This window comes from Anticarsia gemmatalis, chromosome 8 (genome assembly GCF_050436995.1).
Source record: "Anticarsia gemmatalis isolate Benzon Research Colony breed Stoneville strain chromosome 8, ilAntGemm2 primary, whole genome shotgun sequence".
In the NCBI taxonomy this organism is placed as follows: Eukaryota; Metazoa; Arthropoda; class Insecta; order Lepidoptera; family Erebidae; genus Anticarsia; species Anticarsia gemmatalis.
The window spans coordinates 9,562,077-9,580,702 of record NC_134752.1 but is presented as its reverse complement, the minus strand read 5'-3'; the positions used below and the strand labels follow the sequence as shown (position 1 = coordinate 9,580,702).

At 35.1% G+C, this 18,626-nt stretch overlaps 1 protein-coding gene across 2 annotated transcripts in view; it reads left to right on the top strand.

The window, feature by feature from the left end:
- Positions 1–18,626, top strand: part of LOC142975020 (voltage-dependent T-type calcium channel subunit alpha-1G-like) — a 151,012-nt gene that overhangs the window by 94,727 nt on the left and 37,659 nt on the right. For both annotated transcript variants that reach the window (XM_076117647.1, XM_076117646.1), the window contains exon 3: positions 855–1,277. In XM_076117647.1, the coding sequence (XP_075973762.1) occupies positions 1,045–1,277 (233 nt within the window). In that variant the 5' untranslated portion in view covers positions 855–1,044. The remainder of the gene's footprint in view (positions 1–854; positions 1,278–18,626) is intronic.

Below are 18,626 nucleotides of genomic sequence, written 5' to 3'. Positions count from 1 at the left end.
ATAGATTCAAACTTTCATACTTGCTTCAACTTTCTCTCAAGAAATAAGCTTTCCTCACAAAAGGCTTACGGAAAGTTTCGGAACTGAAAAATAGTATGAATGCGAAGCGAATGAAACTATAGTGAACAGTAAATGTACTACTTTTATATTACTTTCCAAATGAGTTTTATTATATCATGCTTAATTGAATAGTAACAAAGTTTTTATGAATACTTTATGTTGGTGTTGAGCCCTCTATGATAACTTTGTTGCCACTTATCGTGAAATCTGAGTGACCTATTAATATTAATATTCCCAAATTACTTTCGGGTCTGATATGTAAATTGTTTTTTCATCTAAACGACCTTTACATTATTCAAAGTAACACATTATTTATTTAGACACACCTACCATTCTAACATTTATTGAGGGCATGCAAAGTCCCCAACCCGCACTTGGTCAGCGTGGTGGTCTCAAGGCCTTATCACTCTCTCGTTTAAGAGGAGACCCTTGCCCTGCAATGGGATAGTAATGGGTTAAAAAAAAACATTCTATAGTATATAACATCACGCCTGTTGTATCAAAGACGTAGACTTCTAAATGAAATATGATGAGATTTCGTCATTTATATTGATGGTCCAAACTGATAAGGGACATCTTTTGTCATGTAACAACCACATCCCCCAGCAACACGCTGCCCCACGGAAATGGAATCATGATGTCTCTCACAAGTCTATTATTACACTACTGCTCAAACCTTAAAAGGAGTTCACGAATAGATAGAGTGATTCTTGGGGCAGGCTATAGGGTATTATTTGTAAGGTTAAACATGATGTAATAATATTGAATTAACGTGTTGTTATCTGTTGTTTCAGATAGTGTTGTCCGCCATCATCAAACACGTCGACGATGGAGTTCGTGTCCGCCGTTGTGACGGAGCAGTCAAGTCACACGCTCCCGTTACAAACGGACACGTACTTGTACAGTTGAGCCCGCGTGGAAGATGGTGAAGTAGTGTTCATAGACTGTTACTAAGTGATACAATGAGCTTATAAGTTTAAGTGGATGTCGGGCGAACGGGAGAGGATGCCTTACTACGGCTACCGGGAGGGCGAGTCGGACTCTAGTGGGGGGTGCTCGGAATCAGATGGGGGGGAATCGGACTCGGAGGGGGGGTTGAGCACGGAGAGCACAGTGGGGCAGGGCTTGCCCTACCCCGGCTTCACCCCGGTCGCTCTCCGGTACTTGACGCAAGAGACGAGGCCCAGGAGCTGGTGCCTCAAACTCATCACTAATCCATATCCTTTTTAATATAACTTTATATTACTTACATTTTTACATTTCTGTGTGTACTGTGAACATATTTTTTTATGAAATGTTAAGAAAATTTCGTGAAGGCAATATCCTCTTCTTATTTCAAGAGAGGTGAATAACTTCAGAGATTTAACCGTATCCTGTTACCATGACGATACGAGATATCGGTAATAGATTTTGAAATTTATTCACGAACGCTGATATAAAACCGCATTGTTTATGTGCGACCACGAACGTAAAAATGTTTAAATCCGCTGAAATACTGAGATCTGCTCCGAAACAAAGGAAGAATACTGCGAATCGAAACTGTTGCAATGTTATAGAAAACATTCAACTACCAAGTATTTTATCATCTAGTATTTCATTTTGTTCAGACTATAACTTGAGCGAGATGTAATTCGTTATTACTATAAACTCGGTTAAAATAAAACGACATGAATCTAATATTTTGATACAAATAAAAAAATCGCAAAAGAAAACACTAGAATTGTTTACGTGGACTTCAAGAGACGGCAAACATCCAGTGTGATGACGGATTTATGGGTCGAGTGGTCATTCGAAAGATTCTAGTGGCACTCACGATGCGAAGGGCTTTGTCTACAGTTCGATGCTCTCCAACTGTCCGAGTATCAAAACTTTCCTGTCTAGTGTTGAAATATATACCAATAAATTCACGTCTCGAGACGTAATAAATTTTGTTTTGAAAACTTTCATCCTTATAATTTGTGGGTAATCTTTTAACAGGTAGCTAGATAATTTATTGGTTATATAAATGTTGAATTAGGTTGCGTTCTTGATAATGAAATATTTTTTTTTTGAGGTAAAAATATAGTTTTTAGAGGTCACATATTAGAAACTTGGGCTAAAATAGGAGTTAATAAATTACATTATATTAATCCTACATTAAAAACGTAATAATAATATGTTTTGTGAATTCACTATTAGATATTCCGGTTTCACATAAACTATCGATGTAACGTTATCACGAACATCAAATACAAATTGGAGCAATCTACATGAAATCAAATACAGCAAGTGATACGAGGTGTTGCATACGAAGGCACAGGGGGCCTGAATAATTGAGACCGCCCGCTAAGATCAAAGCTTTGAGCCGTCTATCGGTCGCGAGGACCGCCGTGCGCATGTCGTCACACACTTGCACATGTAAATTTATTAATACGGTATAATCACTAACTGCGGTGACCTTTACCAAGCCCCTCACTTTATCGAATCCATGTTCGACTCAAGCCATTCGGGAATCAGGCTTAAACATGATTACGGATAAAATATTAACGCTCTATCAGCTTTCCGTGCTCAATTTCAGAAAACCCGAATAAAAATCCGAATTTATGATGATCCCTGAAATACGGTTGAGACTATTTCTTAATAAATATATCGGGAAATTGAGCATGAGAACACTCTATATACGGATTACGCACGTTCCACCAGTCAGATGGAAAATTCTTTAACAATAAAGAAAGAGATATGAATCAGATTTATACACGCCCATTAGATAATTGAATCTCTCAATAAAGAGCTCAGAATTCGCTGCCTGAATGCGATATGAAGGGAGTAGAATGTTTCTGGAAGAATAAATCATTAATGAATGACGGCATCCCGTCCGTCACGACATTGACCCGACGTCTTAAGACGTGACGGTCAACAGGCAACACAGTTTGGCCTTCAATGTTTACAAGCAACTACAAAATAATGAGGACATTAAAAATCATTATAAATATACTTTTCCTCATACTCATACATAAATATAGATGTAAAGAAAACTACGTTATAGGTACTCTTCTGAAATATTATTATCTAATTGCTTTCGAATTCGATTTATTTGTGATAAGCTAAGATAGCTCTATCCAATAGAAACACTGCAAGACGAACATTTAATTTCTATTTAAATTTGACTTTGACAGCATTTGTTTTATTTTCACATTTTCAGTGAAATTTTAATAATTACATTCACAAAGATTGCGTATTAAATATTACTAACTTTTCTTTAAAATACTTTTCTCTCTTTAAAAAGACAGCTGCGTTAAGTTTAATTTAAATAGCATCTAAAAACAGAATTACATAAAAGAGTGTTTTTAAGATACAATTAAAGTTGCAAAATGCATACATTTTTACACAAACAGTTTTGAAACTTTTATCTTTCAATAAATAAACCTTTCGAAGCCTAATTCATAAGTACCTCTTTATTGAAGCGTCTGCATAAATAACTAAGTAACTGAAATTTCACTCCACTCGATTACCCGGTAAACATAATTGAGCAAAAAGACGCCATTGTTAGCAAGTTACCAACATAATGAATATGTAAATTTAATAAAACGTATGTGTTTCAAGCGACTTCTAATTTTCTCTCAAACAAAGAAAATTATACATATTTCAATTTGAACTTCCCGGTTAGACGTTTATTCGGTTGAACATTGTTATGGAAGCTCTCGACTTTTGAATATTGACTAATGAATTTCCGAATTCAATTGTCTGTGACAATCTATTTTCGAGGACAACATTTTGGATTGTGAGTGTTATTAACGAGAGTTAATTAACTTGATTGCCTGGTTCATTCCTGGATAAGAACGAAAATTCTCAATTTGAAAATGTTTATTTTAATTTTTAACCTAGATTCGCTTGGATGCTTAATATTTACTGATTATTAAAACAATTTCGTTCAATGTTCATGTAGTGTGTAGAGCGGCTCCTGAATCATAAGATAACACGTATCCGTTTATTCCATTGTGCAGTGAGATCCCCTAAGAGATAGGCAAACAATCAGTCTGAGAGCCGACCTCGGAGTACTTCTCGTGCTTTCATATCTCTGTCCAAATACCGTGTGTTGTTTTTGACTTTAAACCAATCTTGCGTATATACACATTCTACTTTAGGAAGATAAATCACCGTTACGTTGATCCCTCCCATCCCTCAGTATCTTTCATTTCTAAATGGATCTTCCTTAAAAACAATTATTTTCTTCATTTCGCTCGCTATCAAAAACCAGTTAGGAAAATCTACTTTATATTATTGAGGCCTTGTGCACTTACCGAAGCTTTTATTCTTTTCTATTTACTTCGTAAGCTCCTTGAGTCTCATCAATTTCTATTTCGGCGAACAGTTATTGAATTTCTTAAATCAACATACAATCTCTCTCGGTCTCGCCCTTTATTGCCTTCGAGTTACATTATTACATTTTTAGTTACCAGCGCAATAACTACCACCCCTACGATACTTAATCATTCCTGCTAGAACATTTTACCAGATATTAATTTTCTTTTATAGTACAAACAAAAGTTCAAAGTAACAATACCAAACAGAATCATGGTGTTACTACAGGAGGAGCTAACTATCATATAAATTATGAAAAACAAATCTGGTTAGTCTCACCTCGACGCATCTGTGTGTGTAATGAATCTAAATTGTTTTATACCGCCAAACTTTTCTACAGGGCGTATTCTTTTGTGGTTTCATTCATGGAATTACCTTCGTCTTAAATTGTGTATCTAACCTTGTAAAATTTCCACCCAGTGTGTCTGCAGCCTCATAATATGAAAAAGTTAATAAAAAAGTTTAAATGAAAAGGTAATGTGTAACAGCACTTTTCACCTTCCAGTTTTTCTACCCATTTCATCTCTGATGGTGTAATTTTCACTTTGTTTTTGTTAATTACGTAATTATGAGAGAAAAGTTAATATTCTCAAAGGATATTAATATCTCTAACAGGCTTACTTACTTTAAAATAATTAATAAAATTATGCTTTATGGAAAATTACAATGGAGAAACACAAACTTTTACGCAAAAAGAATAAATCTCTAAGAAGTACACGCTGTATTCGATCAAGAGAGCCGCGTCGCTGTATGAGTAAGAATTACAAGTTCTACATAAATTCACATGTTCTAGGTAAGACGAGTAAGAAACACGTTTTCTCTTCACCCCAAAATAATTCATTATGTGTATTGTAGTTGAGAGAAGTAGTAATACAATAATTCAGTCATGTCGGCACAAATCTCGGGACCCACCTCACTGTCTCACTGTCAGGTTATTTCAAGAATTCTGACACACTCCTATAAATCTTACTAGAATTAAGGAAGGGAGAATTACGAATACAATGTGTCTAAATTCGAGTCTTCATAAGAAACACTAAAAATGATAAACGGTCAATAAACCGCTTGAATCATGAAACGTTTTGTCGAAAAATTCATGAGTCACAGTAGATCCGTTTTCTAAATGTCTGGATATGGTTTGTGAAAAATGAATCATAGAATTAAATTTCACATTATAGCCGGTTTTACCATACGTTACAAATATACTTAGGATATTAAGGGTAAATTGCAACGTTTATGAATCACAAGGAATTTTATCTACGCTTTTATAATTAAATCAGCCAAAGCTGCTACTAAAAGTTAAAGCATCTAAAACATTCACACCTTTGTGATTTACATCACAGAGGCTACAGAATTTGTCAGATGCAGTACTTCAGGCCGCCCTTGTCTTGTAGAGCACTGAATAAATTAGGTTCTACAGTTTCAGTGGGGGGTGAGTGGTAAACTAGAGTCTCTTTGTCGTGTTCTGATTGTGTAGGGGCGCGACGATTGCCACGTTACCCCACTTGCTCCCAATAACAGGTTTGTTAAGGACGCCGTGACATTCACATCCTCTACGGCACACCTGATAATTAAATCGAAGTTTTAATCAGAATTTAATTAAGTTTGCCAGTCTAAATTGGAATTTCTGTACAAGTTTTGAACACGTGTAATGCGAATGTCATGTAAGTGGGTAGTTTGTGAACGCAACATTATTTCGGTGTTGAAATATTTCATCGTAAATTATGAAACTTATTTGGGCTGATTTGTTTCAATTATGTATTTACTAATTGTGAAAATGGATTCGGCTGCGTTATGCATATCGATATATCATTTAATTATTTGTTTGTTAACTGGAATTCGTAATAGTTGGTAACGTAGGTGTGAATGCAGCACGTACTAATAAGCTCTACATTATAGAGAGAGACTCTCTCGTGGAGAGGTAGAGTCCTATTAACACGATGCACGTCGTTATTACGTTCGTCTAGACGGCGTTTATTACAAATACCTATAATCCCAAGTCCCATGTGGAAGATATGCTATAAATTGGAATACCTCATTTGTTTATCAAATGCCCGTTTGCGTTACACGTACATAGAATTGCACTTACAATAAAGTTTATCGGTTTGAATAATTATAAAGAAGATAAAATCAGAACTATTTTTTTTTCTAGCATTTTTTCAATTACAAAGTGAATTACTAAAAAAATTAATAGTAGCAACAAGTCACAAATAACAAAAAATATGCCAAAAGCATTGTGGAGTTAAGCCTGCTTTTAAGATACGAACTGATACTTTAAAGGTTTGTAAATAACCAGCTACATGGCAGCATAATGTATAAGACTACAATTTTATATCAGTAAAATAATACCTAGTTGTGTATATAATAACAGTTTACATAGATCGGTTACAGTGATGTGCCAAGTGGCAGCGCTCAAGCGAATGCCACTCAGGATCTCCTGTTGGATTCACGAATATCATTCAAAATCCATGTAGCCCATTGCAGTTTGGCGTTTGTTTACCTTACAGTTGCAATAACGTATAGCATATTGCTTTGGTCATAAACAAATAAACATTGCTTAAAGTCTCAGATATTTCAAGACCAAAAACATGTATCTACTTCTAAGAGAGGTGGCAGAATTTTACGCCAACTATAAAGTTCTGCTGAACTCTATAAGACGAAATATGCAGAGCTGATTGCCAACCTTCACTAGTTGGAGAGGCACTTTAAGAAGAAGAATAAAGTTCTGTCTGGTGGCTATGATTAATTTATGCACTTAAATCTTCAAAAACTATAGCAAATAACGACCAATGTATAATAAAATAATATAACCCTAAAAAAACTGCTGCATATTTCTACCAATTTGTGAACCCAATAATCCAATTAATTAAATTTGACGGCACTTTGTCGTAAATCTATTGTAAAATAATAATTGGAAGTGAAAGCGGTAGATTTGATTGGTGCCTCACCTTTGGCTTGACAACCCTAACGATTGTAATAGAAAAAGGTTGTCAAACCGAATTTCAACATCGTTAACCTGAAATGATTTTCTTTTTGGAATGATTTTCCCTTTTCTACTTTAAAAAAGTTTAAAAATATATTTGAATGAAATTCGTTAATTTATTTTTCTTGATGGAAATATGATTTCTGTATACTTAAACATTTTATCAATTTATTAATTTACTGCTTGATCAATGATCAGCTCTCTCTAAAAACTTAGACTTAAAAAACATCAACATTTTTTGCCGCTTCCTTTGACCCAATCTTTAGTAGTTCCCAAATATTATCACAATGGAACTGCAAAGTATAATAGAAAACAAATCCCAGGGTAGTCCCTTCGCTAGCCTATAAAGTTCCCATGCGCCATAACTTCTTAGAAATATTGTAGGAAAATTAGGTAAGGTTATGGAAAACTATCCTTTTCTTTTTCTACTTGCCTTTCTAATATTCTGGCGTAGTAAAAACATTATAATATTGTAGTCTTACGTGATTGAACGTGATAGGGTAGAACGACTTTGGCGTAATGATAGATCACATTAGCGATTCCCGTCGCTAAAATCGGTTAGAAAGACATCATTATCTTCATAAAACTTTAGTCTACACGACTATCTTTATTGCTTGATATTTTAAAGATGCTTTGAAACATTGAATTTTATATTATGCAAGGCTATTCAGCCTGTCTGTGACGCTGTAAATTGTAGACGGCTAAACCGAGGTTAAAATTTAGCAAGGTAATAGGTTGTTTTACAGTAGAAAACATAGCAACATAGGTAACTTTTTCCAAATTGAAAAGCAAACGGGCGTCGCGAACAGAATAATTGCTTCATGCTTGCAGAACTTTTATAGACGATTCAATTAAACCCATTTCAAGTATGTAAATAATAATAGTTGCTATAGTCAATACCTACTACTGATATTTCATCTAGCGTTTAGGCGTTGAAAGATGGTTACCCTTCTTCGTTTTGCGTGACTTTCACACATATTTTGCTTACATTATGTATGTTCCCCATCAAACTATGCAAGTATTTTAAACTAGTATATTGATGTCAACGCACTAGGCGAGGTTCGATTTGATTTGGTCACGCGTCACTGCTTAAGGTAGCTAAACCCAAATCAAAATAGAAGTAGTTTGTTCCTTTATGATACACTACGATAGACTAATTACAAAATCTGTTCCTGTACTACGATCAGTGTAAAGAGAATGCCGGTAGAACATCCAGTAATGCGTGTTAATGGCCAAAGATTCCATTACGAGCAAAAGGACGCTAGTTTAATCAGTATCCCGGTGTGTAACGACGCATTAAATGATACGTGCAGCCCTAGTAATAGCATGTCCCGTTGGATCCGTGCCGAGATACACGATCGAACAACGATTGTTACCGACGCTCGCCCGCCTCGCCCGCCGCGCCAGAACGACCACCTATTTGTTATCACTACCCTACAATTATGTAAATACCAACGTACACGGTACTATGCGTGACCTGAAAAGCTTCGATGTTTTTGCTCATTTCTATTTCAGGGATGAGAATCTGCCCGTATACAACTAAAGGTCGAAGTTGAAAGCACTGATGAAAATTGAATAAGTTCATGAATTTCCAACGCTTTGATGCCGTTATATTAAAATGGAATGTTTGATCAGCATCCTTGGGTCAGTTACCGCAAAACTGATATTCTTATTTGACGGGTAAACCGGTTCATAATCAGTTTTTCAGTTATGTAAATAGGTTTCGTTCGAAGGCGGGTAAATAATTCTGCTAGCCAATTTGGTCTATCGCACAGCATACAAAATATATGAAATATAGTTTTTCTCTTTGTGTAATATAAGGTCTAGTAGGCAGTAACAGTATTTTTCCCTTTATTTCAATACCAATAAACTAATTTGGCATTTCAGCAAATGTGGCTAACAAACGATTCTCATTTCCTTTGACTGCCTGTAGTAATTTAGTAGTACAGTTACACCTACGGTTCTGGTGTTGGCAAACAATATTCTGAGAAAATTGTTATTTTGCCTTGTAGGCACTTTAGCTATAGTAGTGGGAATAATTTCATGTAGTCGTTGTATAAAATGTTACCTTTGTTACATAATAGAGCCAGTATTTCCACGAACGTAATTTTCTAACAACTGTCGTTATATACGAGTACGTTACAGCTTTTTTCTTTACATAAAGAATGTAGGAATCATTTCAAACTAAAATAGTTAAAGCTTCAGCTTTCATATACGTTTTAAATACTCCAATATTAATTGAAGCCGTAGACTGAAAGTATTTTTACAGGAAGTATTTTTAGCTTACGTGGGAATCACTAAAGGTTGGATATTTTCTCTCAAGTAAATGCAATCGGAATCTCGCTCAGTGAGGCTGGTGTTTAAAATATATGTACAAACAAATAGTCGTCGGCTGAAGATGTGGGAGATAGCCTGCAGAAATAGGTTATTGTGCTGGTGGGTCACGGGCAGACCGCCGCGCTTTATGCAACTCTGATCTACTGTTGTGATAATACTGTACGACATTTGTTTATTCTATCTATCTCATCTCTATATAGCATCGTGGATAACTTTCTTCTTAGCAATTTTATCGCATGTATAATATGTTAGTCAAATACAAAACATTGATATTTTAAAGGCATGCAGGCTCCAAAACAAACTAAAAACAAAATTAATTTTACACATATTTAAAGAAACCAACATAGCACCATAATAATAATAAAACAGGATTTGGTATCAACAATTATTATTTAACCATAATTTGATTTGAGTCACATGTTCACATTTTAAAAAGCAGAACACTATAAAATCAACAATATCTCCCATAACTTTATTCAGTGTTCATTCAATAACAACAAAACATCATAATAGTTTGCGACGACGAAGGCTAATAGCGAATGAAATCGTTAGCCGATGATGTGGCGAAAACGGATATATTAGGAATTTTGGATAACGGCTTCTACGTACTTAGTATTAATTTTGTTGTTCACTGTACCAGACCCAGGTTTACCGAGAAATTCACGAAAATATCTATTTAGATTAAATTTTCATACACTATGGAGTTAATTTAGAAAATGTTATGGTATATTCCCGTTGTCCACCCCCTGCTTGTCCACCCCGGGTGGACAGAGACACAAATCTTTTAAAAAGTTCTCGGTGTCCACCCCTGGGGGACAGCGAGAATTCATTTTTAAATTATTCCCGCTGGCCACCCCGGGTGGACAAAGACACGAGTTTCATATTACTACTCTCGATGTTCACCGCCGGTGGACAAAGCCACTGCTTAAATAAACATTCTCAATGTCCACGCTTGCTGGAATTGGGTGTAAATAATTATAACAAAATTAATTAAGTAGGTACGTAGTTTAACCATATTATCAACATCTCTAGGGTAAATAGAAGTAGGTACACTATCTATTGTGTGTTTTACCATATAATGTTGATTGACCCTAAGTTGCGGCACTCATTAAACCAAGGTATAAGTTATAACAATAAACGTAAAAAAATATATTTTAAGTGATCATTTTATTCACGACATGCGAATAGGACTTGTCAATGGGGACTTCAATATTGATTTATTTCTAGAAAGGATGAGGATGTAAAGATTTTTCTGTGACTTTGATTAATACCTATTGTGATAATTATTTGTGTAGATTGCAAAAGTAAAAGATGTCCACCCGGGGTGGCCAGCGGGACTAATTTAAAATGAATTCTCACTGTCCCCCAGGGGTGGACACCGAGAACTTTTTAAAAGATTTGTGTCTCTGTCCACCCGGGGTGGACAAGCAGGGGGTGGACAACGGGAATATACCAACAATTTTAGGTTACCTCTTTAGGTCTATTGACGGCGAGAGCATATTTAGAATATATCTTAGTATCTTAGGAATGTAATTAAGTACTTGGTTCTTAAAACAGCTGAAATTTCCACGTATCAAGTGATTTGAAATCGCAATATTGAAAGTCTAATAAACTCTTTACCTAGCTCAGGTACTCATTATATAAAGTAGAGAGAAGTTTTCAAGAAGATAACGTATAGAAATTGATCGAATTCGTGTTCAGCGTATCTCATCTCAGTAGGATAAGTGAGTAAACATGTTTACGATCCCTGAAAATTAGATAGGTGAAGGTTTGTTGTAAGTATTTGTAAACAACTACGTATTTGATTACTGGTTACGAAGAAGAAAAGCTCAAAAACAATGCTGTTAAACTAAGCGCATTTAGTAAGGTATAATTGACTAATATTTTTGTAATGTATACTCGCTAATCCGTGCAATTGAAATGAGTTTCTTTATTAAAACGTATTGCAACCGACACCGAGAATATCATCCAATCAAAAGCATTTCGCTTTGCTTTTAAAACGTTTCACTTACATACTTTTATCTTTGTACAAATTTCGTTTAATAGCAATAAACACTAAAGGAGACAAATATTTTTTGTTGCATTTCTAAACCTATTGACAGGGTTCTTGATAAAACTTGGTATCTTTTTTCTTGCATCTTTAATTAAGAAAATCATTTAATGAAAATACCTGCCTGAATACTCAATTGCAAGTCTGAAATTACACGTAAAATACCTTTTTGGATCCAAGCTTATACCCGCCTTTTACAGGCAACAAGTGTACTTTGTACTCTTTCAACTTGTTTTCCATTCTAAGTAAAAGCATTTTCTGCACTCTGATAGCGATCTGTCCTATTTTCCTGCAGAAGCTTCAAATCGTTTGATAGAAAAAGAAACAACTTCAGTTTGCACACGGAATCGGGTGGCTTTGTAATTTTGTTTTTAGCATTTACCGTGAAACGAAAAGAAAACAGAATAAGGTAACGTGTGCATCAAGCGCTCTTATGCCAACTGCGTAAGGTTTAAATTAGATGTATCAAAGAAGACTCATTGAGTGGGGAGTTTTACTTCTGTTCCAAAACGTAGAAGCACAAAGCAGTGATGCTTGCTCGGCACGCTTTGTAACGTTGCGAGAGAAAGTTTAAGCCATGTGAGCTTATTATTTACCCGCATGTAACAGAAATCTGTGATCCAAAGAACATTGCACACTCATAAATGCATTTGAGAAATTTAGTTTATATAAATTTCAACGTTTCTAGATGGTTTGTAGAAAAATGTGAAAGGTAGACAGGCGCTTTTTATCTCAAAACATAATTGGAATTTTTCATCAGAAAACAAAGCAAAAGATAATAAAAAATTGACACTCTCCTGGAGAGCTTTTATATCGAGTTCTGCATCTAATAAAACAGGGATAAAAAGTCGATTCTGAATTAATAGCCCAGATTGAGGAGACTGGAGCCACGCTCAAACCAATCCAATTAACTTTTAACGTCACTTTGCCGTTTGTCAATTAGAGTAAGATCCCAGAGCTGCCAGACCTACGTCATTTTAGCAAAGCTGAAACTTTGAGGATTGTTAGTATAAAGGGTCTGTTAAGAGGTATGCACATCCACTACCTTGAAAGCGGGGCCGTTTCTGAGGTAGCGCGGAGTGAAGGTGCGTAAAAAACGACCCAACCTACGTCATAGTAGCAAAGCTGGTTTTCAGATATGTTATTAATGATATTATGTAGAATTAAAATTGACTATTGCCAGACCGTTTCCCGGGGCCGTTACTTCTGCCAGACGCCTTAAATGTTATAAAAAAATGAGGTCAACTACGTCATAGTAGCAAGCCTAAATTTTATATATGTTATTAAAGGTACACTTTTAAGACCCCCTGTATGCGGACAGACCATTCCGCAGGGCCCTTCGTCCCCTAGACGCCATTAAACCTTCCCTATGAGTGCGAGAGTAAGAGCATTATTCATACAAATAAATGAAAAACAATGGAATTAAAAAAATAAAAATTGAAAAATTATTGAATACTAGCTGACCCGCGCATCTTTGCTTGCGTCACTTAAGAGAGATAGGTCAAAATGTTACATAAACGGGTTATGTAACATTTTTCACTGGTACTCTGCTCCTATTGGTCGTAGCGTGATGATATATAGCTTATAGCTTTTCTCAATAAATAGGCTATCCAACAGTAAAATATTATTTTATTCGCACCAGTAGTTCCTGAGATTAGCGCGTTCACACAAACAAAAAAACTTCTCATCTTTATAAAATTAGTATAGATTAAAAGTTCTTGGAATGTTTAGGAAGATAAGTAACATTATTTTGGGAATTATTTAAAAAATAGATATGGTTTACACTATTCACAAAAATTATGAAAAAAAAATTGTAGTCATTCATCTTCATTATCATCATCATCATCATCATTATCTGAGCTCTTACTTCCCTCATCAAATTGAATATTTAAATCATCTCCACCATCGTCTTCATTGTTACTTGAATTCTCTGTAAAAAAAAAATGTAGGTAATGATGTTGAAAACAGTTACAAGTAGGTATATTGAAATAATTTATTGTTAAAATAAAATACCTAATTCGTTTTCAAGTGATTCTCTTACGAAACTTGGCAATTGGTCACCATCAAACCACTTAAAATGATAATGGTTATCCTTTAAAACCCACCCATTATTTGCTGGGCTTAAAATGCTAGGACGCTTTATATGAGCATTTCTCCATACACTCGCAATGTAATTTGCTCGTCTAAATTGTTGAAGCAATTCAGATTTACAAGGAGGTAAATTACTAGCGTCGAATTTTTTAACATTTTGCCGGTGGAATTTCTCATTCACATCGCCGACTGTATACGTGTTAATGAAAAGTTGTAGCCGTGCAGCATCTATATCAATTAATCCGGGAACATTATATAACTCGCAGATAAATTTTTGAATTACATCAAATATATTTTGTTCCTTCGCTTTATCAATAGATAATTCAACTTCTCCGAATTGAACAAAAGTTTCTTGATATTCTGGCGATTTCGATTTATAGGGAAAGTTTAATGGCGTCTAAGGGACGAAGGGCCCTGCGGAATGGTCTGTCCGCATACAGGGGGTCTTAAAATTGTACCTTTAATAGAGCTCAGATAATGATGATGATGATGATGATAATGAAGATGAATGACTACAATTTTTTTTTCATAATTTTTGTGAATAGTGTAAACCATATCTATTTTTTAAATAATTCCCAAAATAATGTTACTTATCTTCCTAAACATTCCAAGTACTTTTAATCTATACTAATTTTATAAAGATGAGAAGTTTTTTTGTTTGTGTGAACGCGCTAATCTCAGGAACTACTGGTGCGAATAAAATAATATTTTACTGTTGGATAGCCTATTTATTGAGAAAAGCTATAAGCTATATATCATCACGCTACGACCAATAGGAGCAGAGTACCAATGAAAAATGTTACATAACCCGTTTATGTAACATTTTGACCTATCTCTCTTAAGTGACGCAAGCAAAGATGCGCGGGTCAGCTAGTATTCAATAATTTTTCAATTTTTATTTTTTTAATCCCATTGTTTTTCATTTATTTGTATGAATAATGCTCTTACTCTCGCACTCATAGGGAAAGTTTAATGGCGTCTAGGGGACGAAGGGCCCTGCGGAATGGTCTGTCCGCATACAGGGGGTCTTAAAAGTGTACCTTTAATAACATATATAAAATTTAGGCTTGCTACTATGACGTAGTTGACCTCATTTTTTTATAACATTTAAGGCGTCTGGCAGAAGTAACGGCCCCGGGAAACGGTCTGGCAATAGTCAATTTTAATTCTACATAATATCATTAATAACATATCTGAAAACCAGCTTTGCTACTATGACGTAGGTTGGGTCGTTTTTTACGCACCTTCACTCCGCGCTACCTCAGAAACGGCCCCGCTTTCAAGGTAGTGGATGTGCATACCTCTTAACAGACCCTTTATACTAACAATCCTCAAAGTTTCAGCTTTGCTAAAATGACGTAGGTCTGGCAGCTCTGGGATCTTGGTCCAAATAGATTTACTCTGAGATTTAATTCTAAATTGAAATTCAAACCTTCTTATTTAAAAAGCCTTATTTAGTTTGCTGATCCTTTTTGTTAATTAAATTTTCGTTTTTTCGTTTATCATTCAAAATTCCAAGATGTTTATTATATTTGAACTTTTATACAGATTTTAATCACTGGTCTTTTTGCCTCATAAATTATTTTATGGCAGGCTCCCTACCTGTCAATAACACTCGAAAATTCTTGAATATAAAACAGAAATTTACGTCTCAAATAATTTCTTCTAAAATACGAGTGCCCAATAACGATGCTTTTAAGGGCGAGATATAATATCATTCAAATAATAATGGTGTTGACTCAGTTTTTCATTGGAGCAGAACTCGTTCAGAAATGTCAGTCCATTTGTAAAGAATGAAATATTAAAGCGGGAGACTCGATGATTTGAAATCAGAGCCGCTATCGTACGCTTCTTCACTTCAAGATAAAGCCTCGTTTGAACGTAGGCACCCTCACTTGCCTCAGTCTTTTTTTAAGTTCCTAATTGAACTATGCAAAGAAAAAAGTTTCATAAAAATTTACAAAATATGAATGTTCTGTTTTGGTGTGCCTAATTTTTAAAATTCTATTTGCAGAATTACATCGTAAGAAATGCTTCAAATATGTCCTTAAGTTGCATTTTATCAGTTTTTTTATATAAAACCAATTCAATGTCATCGTATATTTCTTCCAGTGAATTAAAACAGTGAACATTACATAACGAACATTCCCGAAAATAAAACTAGCAATTGCATAAACAAAAGACGGGCGAAACGTTCAGGTTATGGCCGTTTTACGGGCAATAAAATACGTATCATACACAATCAATGACAATCATTCAACGAAAATGCGGATGCCAATATCGAGGCCATTATGATTTCGTGAATAGCTTATTCGGGATTCATAAAAAAGCTATTTGCGTAGATTTTGTGACACCTGCTTTTAAGTATGATTATTGTGGGGTTTTATCGTAAGTGCTTGTTTATGAAGGCATTTAATTTATTGCTTTTAATGGGGAACCTTTATTCATCGCATTTTTGATTTATTCCTATGGAGTAAGATTGTATGATATTAGCAATTCGTAACGTATGTTTTACATTACGAGTTTCACAGCTACTATCACTAGTCTACTGGATCGTGTAAACGCGCGTCGGGCGCCGCTTGTCGGCACAATGGGTAGGCCGGTGGCGTTTCCCTCTCATAACACAAACCTTTTGTGATACCAGCCGGCTCGATCCACATAATGCAATGAGATTACTCATTAAAATCACCGAACAGGACCGTCGCTCAATAGAAATTCATAACGTATTCGTAAAATATCAAAGGTCCTTCTAAAACGTTTGATTGGTAGATCCTTTCATGTTCGATATCAATTATGTGAGAAAAGCTTTCGATACATCATTAGAGCTCATTTAAATACATGAATATCAATCATTTGAAACTCTGTGATTAGGAATAAGTACATTACAATTTCCTGATATATACGACGTAACATGAAAGAAAAGCTTTAAATATAAATAGGTTTATTCTTTCTCGCAAAAACCCTCATTTACATAATAAAAATATGGAATGCCAGTTTAAGCAATTTAAATAGAGTCAACAAATAAAACAGTTTTAATAGCCATAAAAGAGCTAAGGCACTTTTTATTATTTGCATACTAAAATTCACTAAGGGGCAATGTGCCTAGAATTCTAATAAGTAGTCGACAACAGACAAGTTAAAGTTGCAGCTATTTGTCAGCTTATGCAGCTTAAGGGCTAACGGGAGCTAAAGGTTGGATATTTTTCCCTGTCGTAGGTTATGAAGCGTTAAAGGGTCGGTGGGCGTAGGGATTCATTTTACAGGTCATTAGAGTAAAAAGGGTAAACAAAATTGTGGCTGCGACCTTTGTTCGTGTTAAAACAAAATCATTTCTTTTTTACTGAATAACACGCATCAAAACACGTATAATGTTTATAATATGGAGATGAATATACTAAATGAAGTCTAGCGTTGATATTAGGATGTGATAATGTTTCATTGGTCAGTTTGGTGAAAACATGAGATTAAATTACATTGGTTTGTAGGTAACAGTTGCAAAACACATGTTTGTTAGCAAGTTTGTTTTATGTCACACATTTGTAGGTTTTGAACGCATTTTGTGTAGGAGGGTGTTGCGTGACCCAGTTTTTGTTCGTCCGAGGGATGCGTGGCTGTGTTTGTTTGTATAATGTATGTTGCCGACGTTCTACATCAAGAGATTTGTCCGCCCAGCGTGAAATCTGAGATAAATTGCCTTCTAGCAAAACCTTACAAAAATCGCGGCTTATTGAATCACTTTTGGCGACTCTACTCTCTCGTCTCGTGAACTATAGATCAATTATGTTCTTTAGTTTACAATGGAAAGCACAAAATGATGACTAATAAATATAATGTTCACATTAATAATGTGAACTCAACATATTCAGCATTTACCACACATTCTAATAAAAATCATGTCTAACAATAAAATCATGACTAAACCTAAGAAAATACCACTGAGTTTCGGCACAATTTAGCATACGTTCAATAGCTTGACGGGCTTGATACAGTGAATGCGCAACCCCAGCGAGACGTAAACTTCCTCCGTAATGACGACTTGCCGTCGGATTTATTGCCCGTCGCCTCTTATTGGGCTTGACTGCAGTTTATAGTCGCAGTTTGAGTTGAGCGAGCGTTTAATGCGCTCAAACTCGCTTCTTTAATTAGTTGGAAACTTGTACTTGTTAAAAAGAAATTGGTCAGATGTTTTTATGTTCAATGCTGTTTGGACTGGATTTCATTGACTATTTATAGTCATTGAAATGAAAAGCTTGGAATTCCGTATTGTAAATAGAACTTTAGTATAGGATGTGAAGATTTTAATAATATTATTACTTTCTTCGATAGTTTCGTTTAGATACATTTGATATGAATAATGTGTATTAAATTTTGCTTTACAACATCATAAACAGTACCTAGTTACAGCATCCTAATAAAAAATCCAGTGAACATTTCTCACCAAATCATTTGAATGAAAAAATAGACGTTTCGAGTGGTACAGTCGAACAAAATAAAAGATACATAAGCCGGTAGCTCCGTCGAGAGTCCACTGCTGAGCCACTCCAACGACTGTTGACGACCAAGAGAGGAAAAAATGTCGACGACATAATACCAAGATGACAAATACCACGTTTTATACTACATTCCGTGACGAGAATTTTATTCCGTTTTAATTTTGTTCAGGAAAATTATATTGTCGTGCTAACGCTAACTTTTGCTCGCGAGTTCAGCCACTTCAAATATTCTTTAAAATAATCCGTGATGTTAAAAAACTGTGTGTTTTTCTTT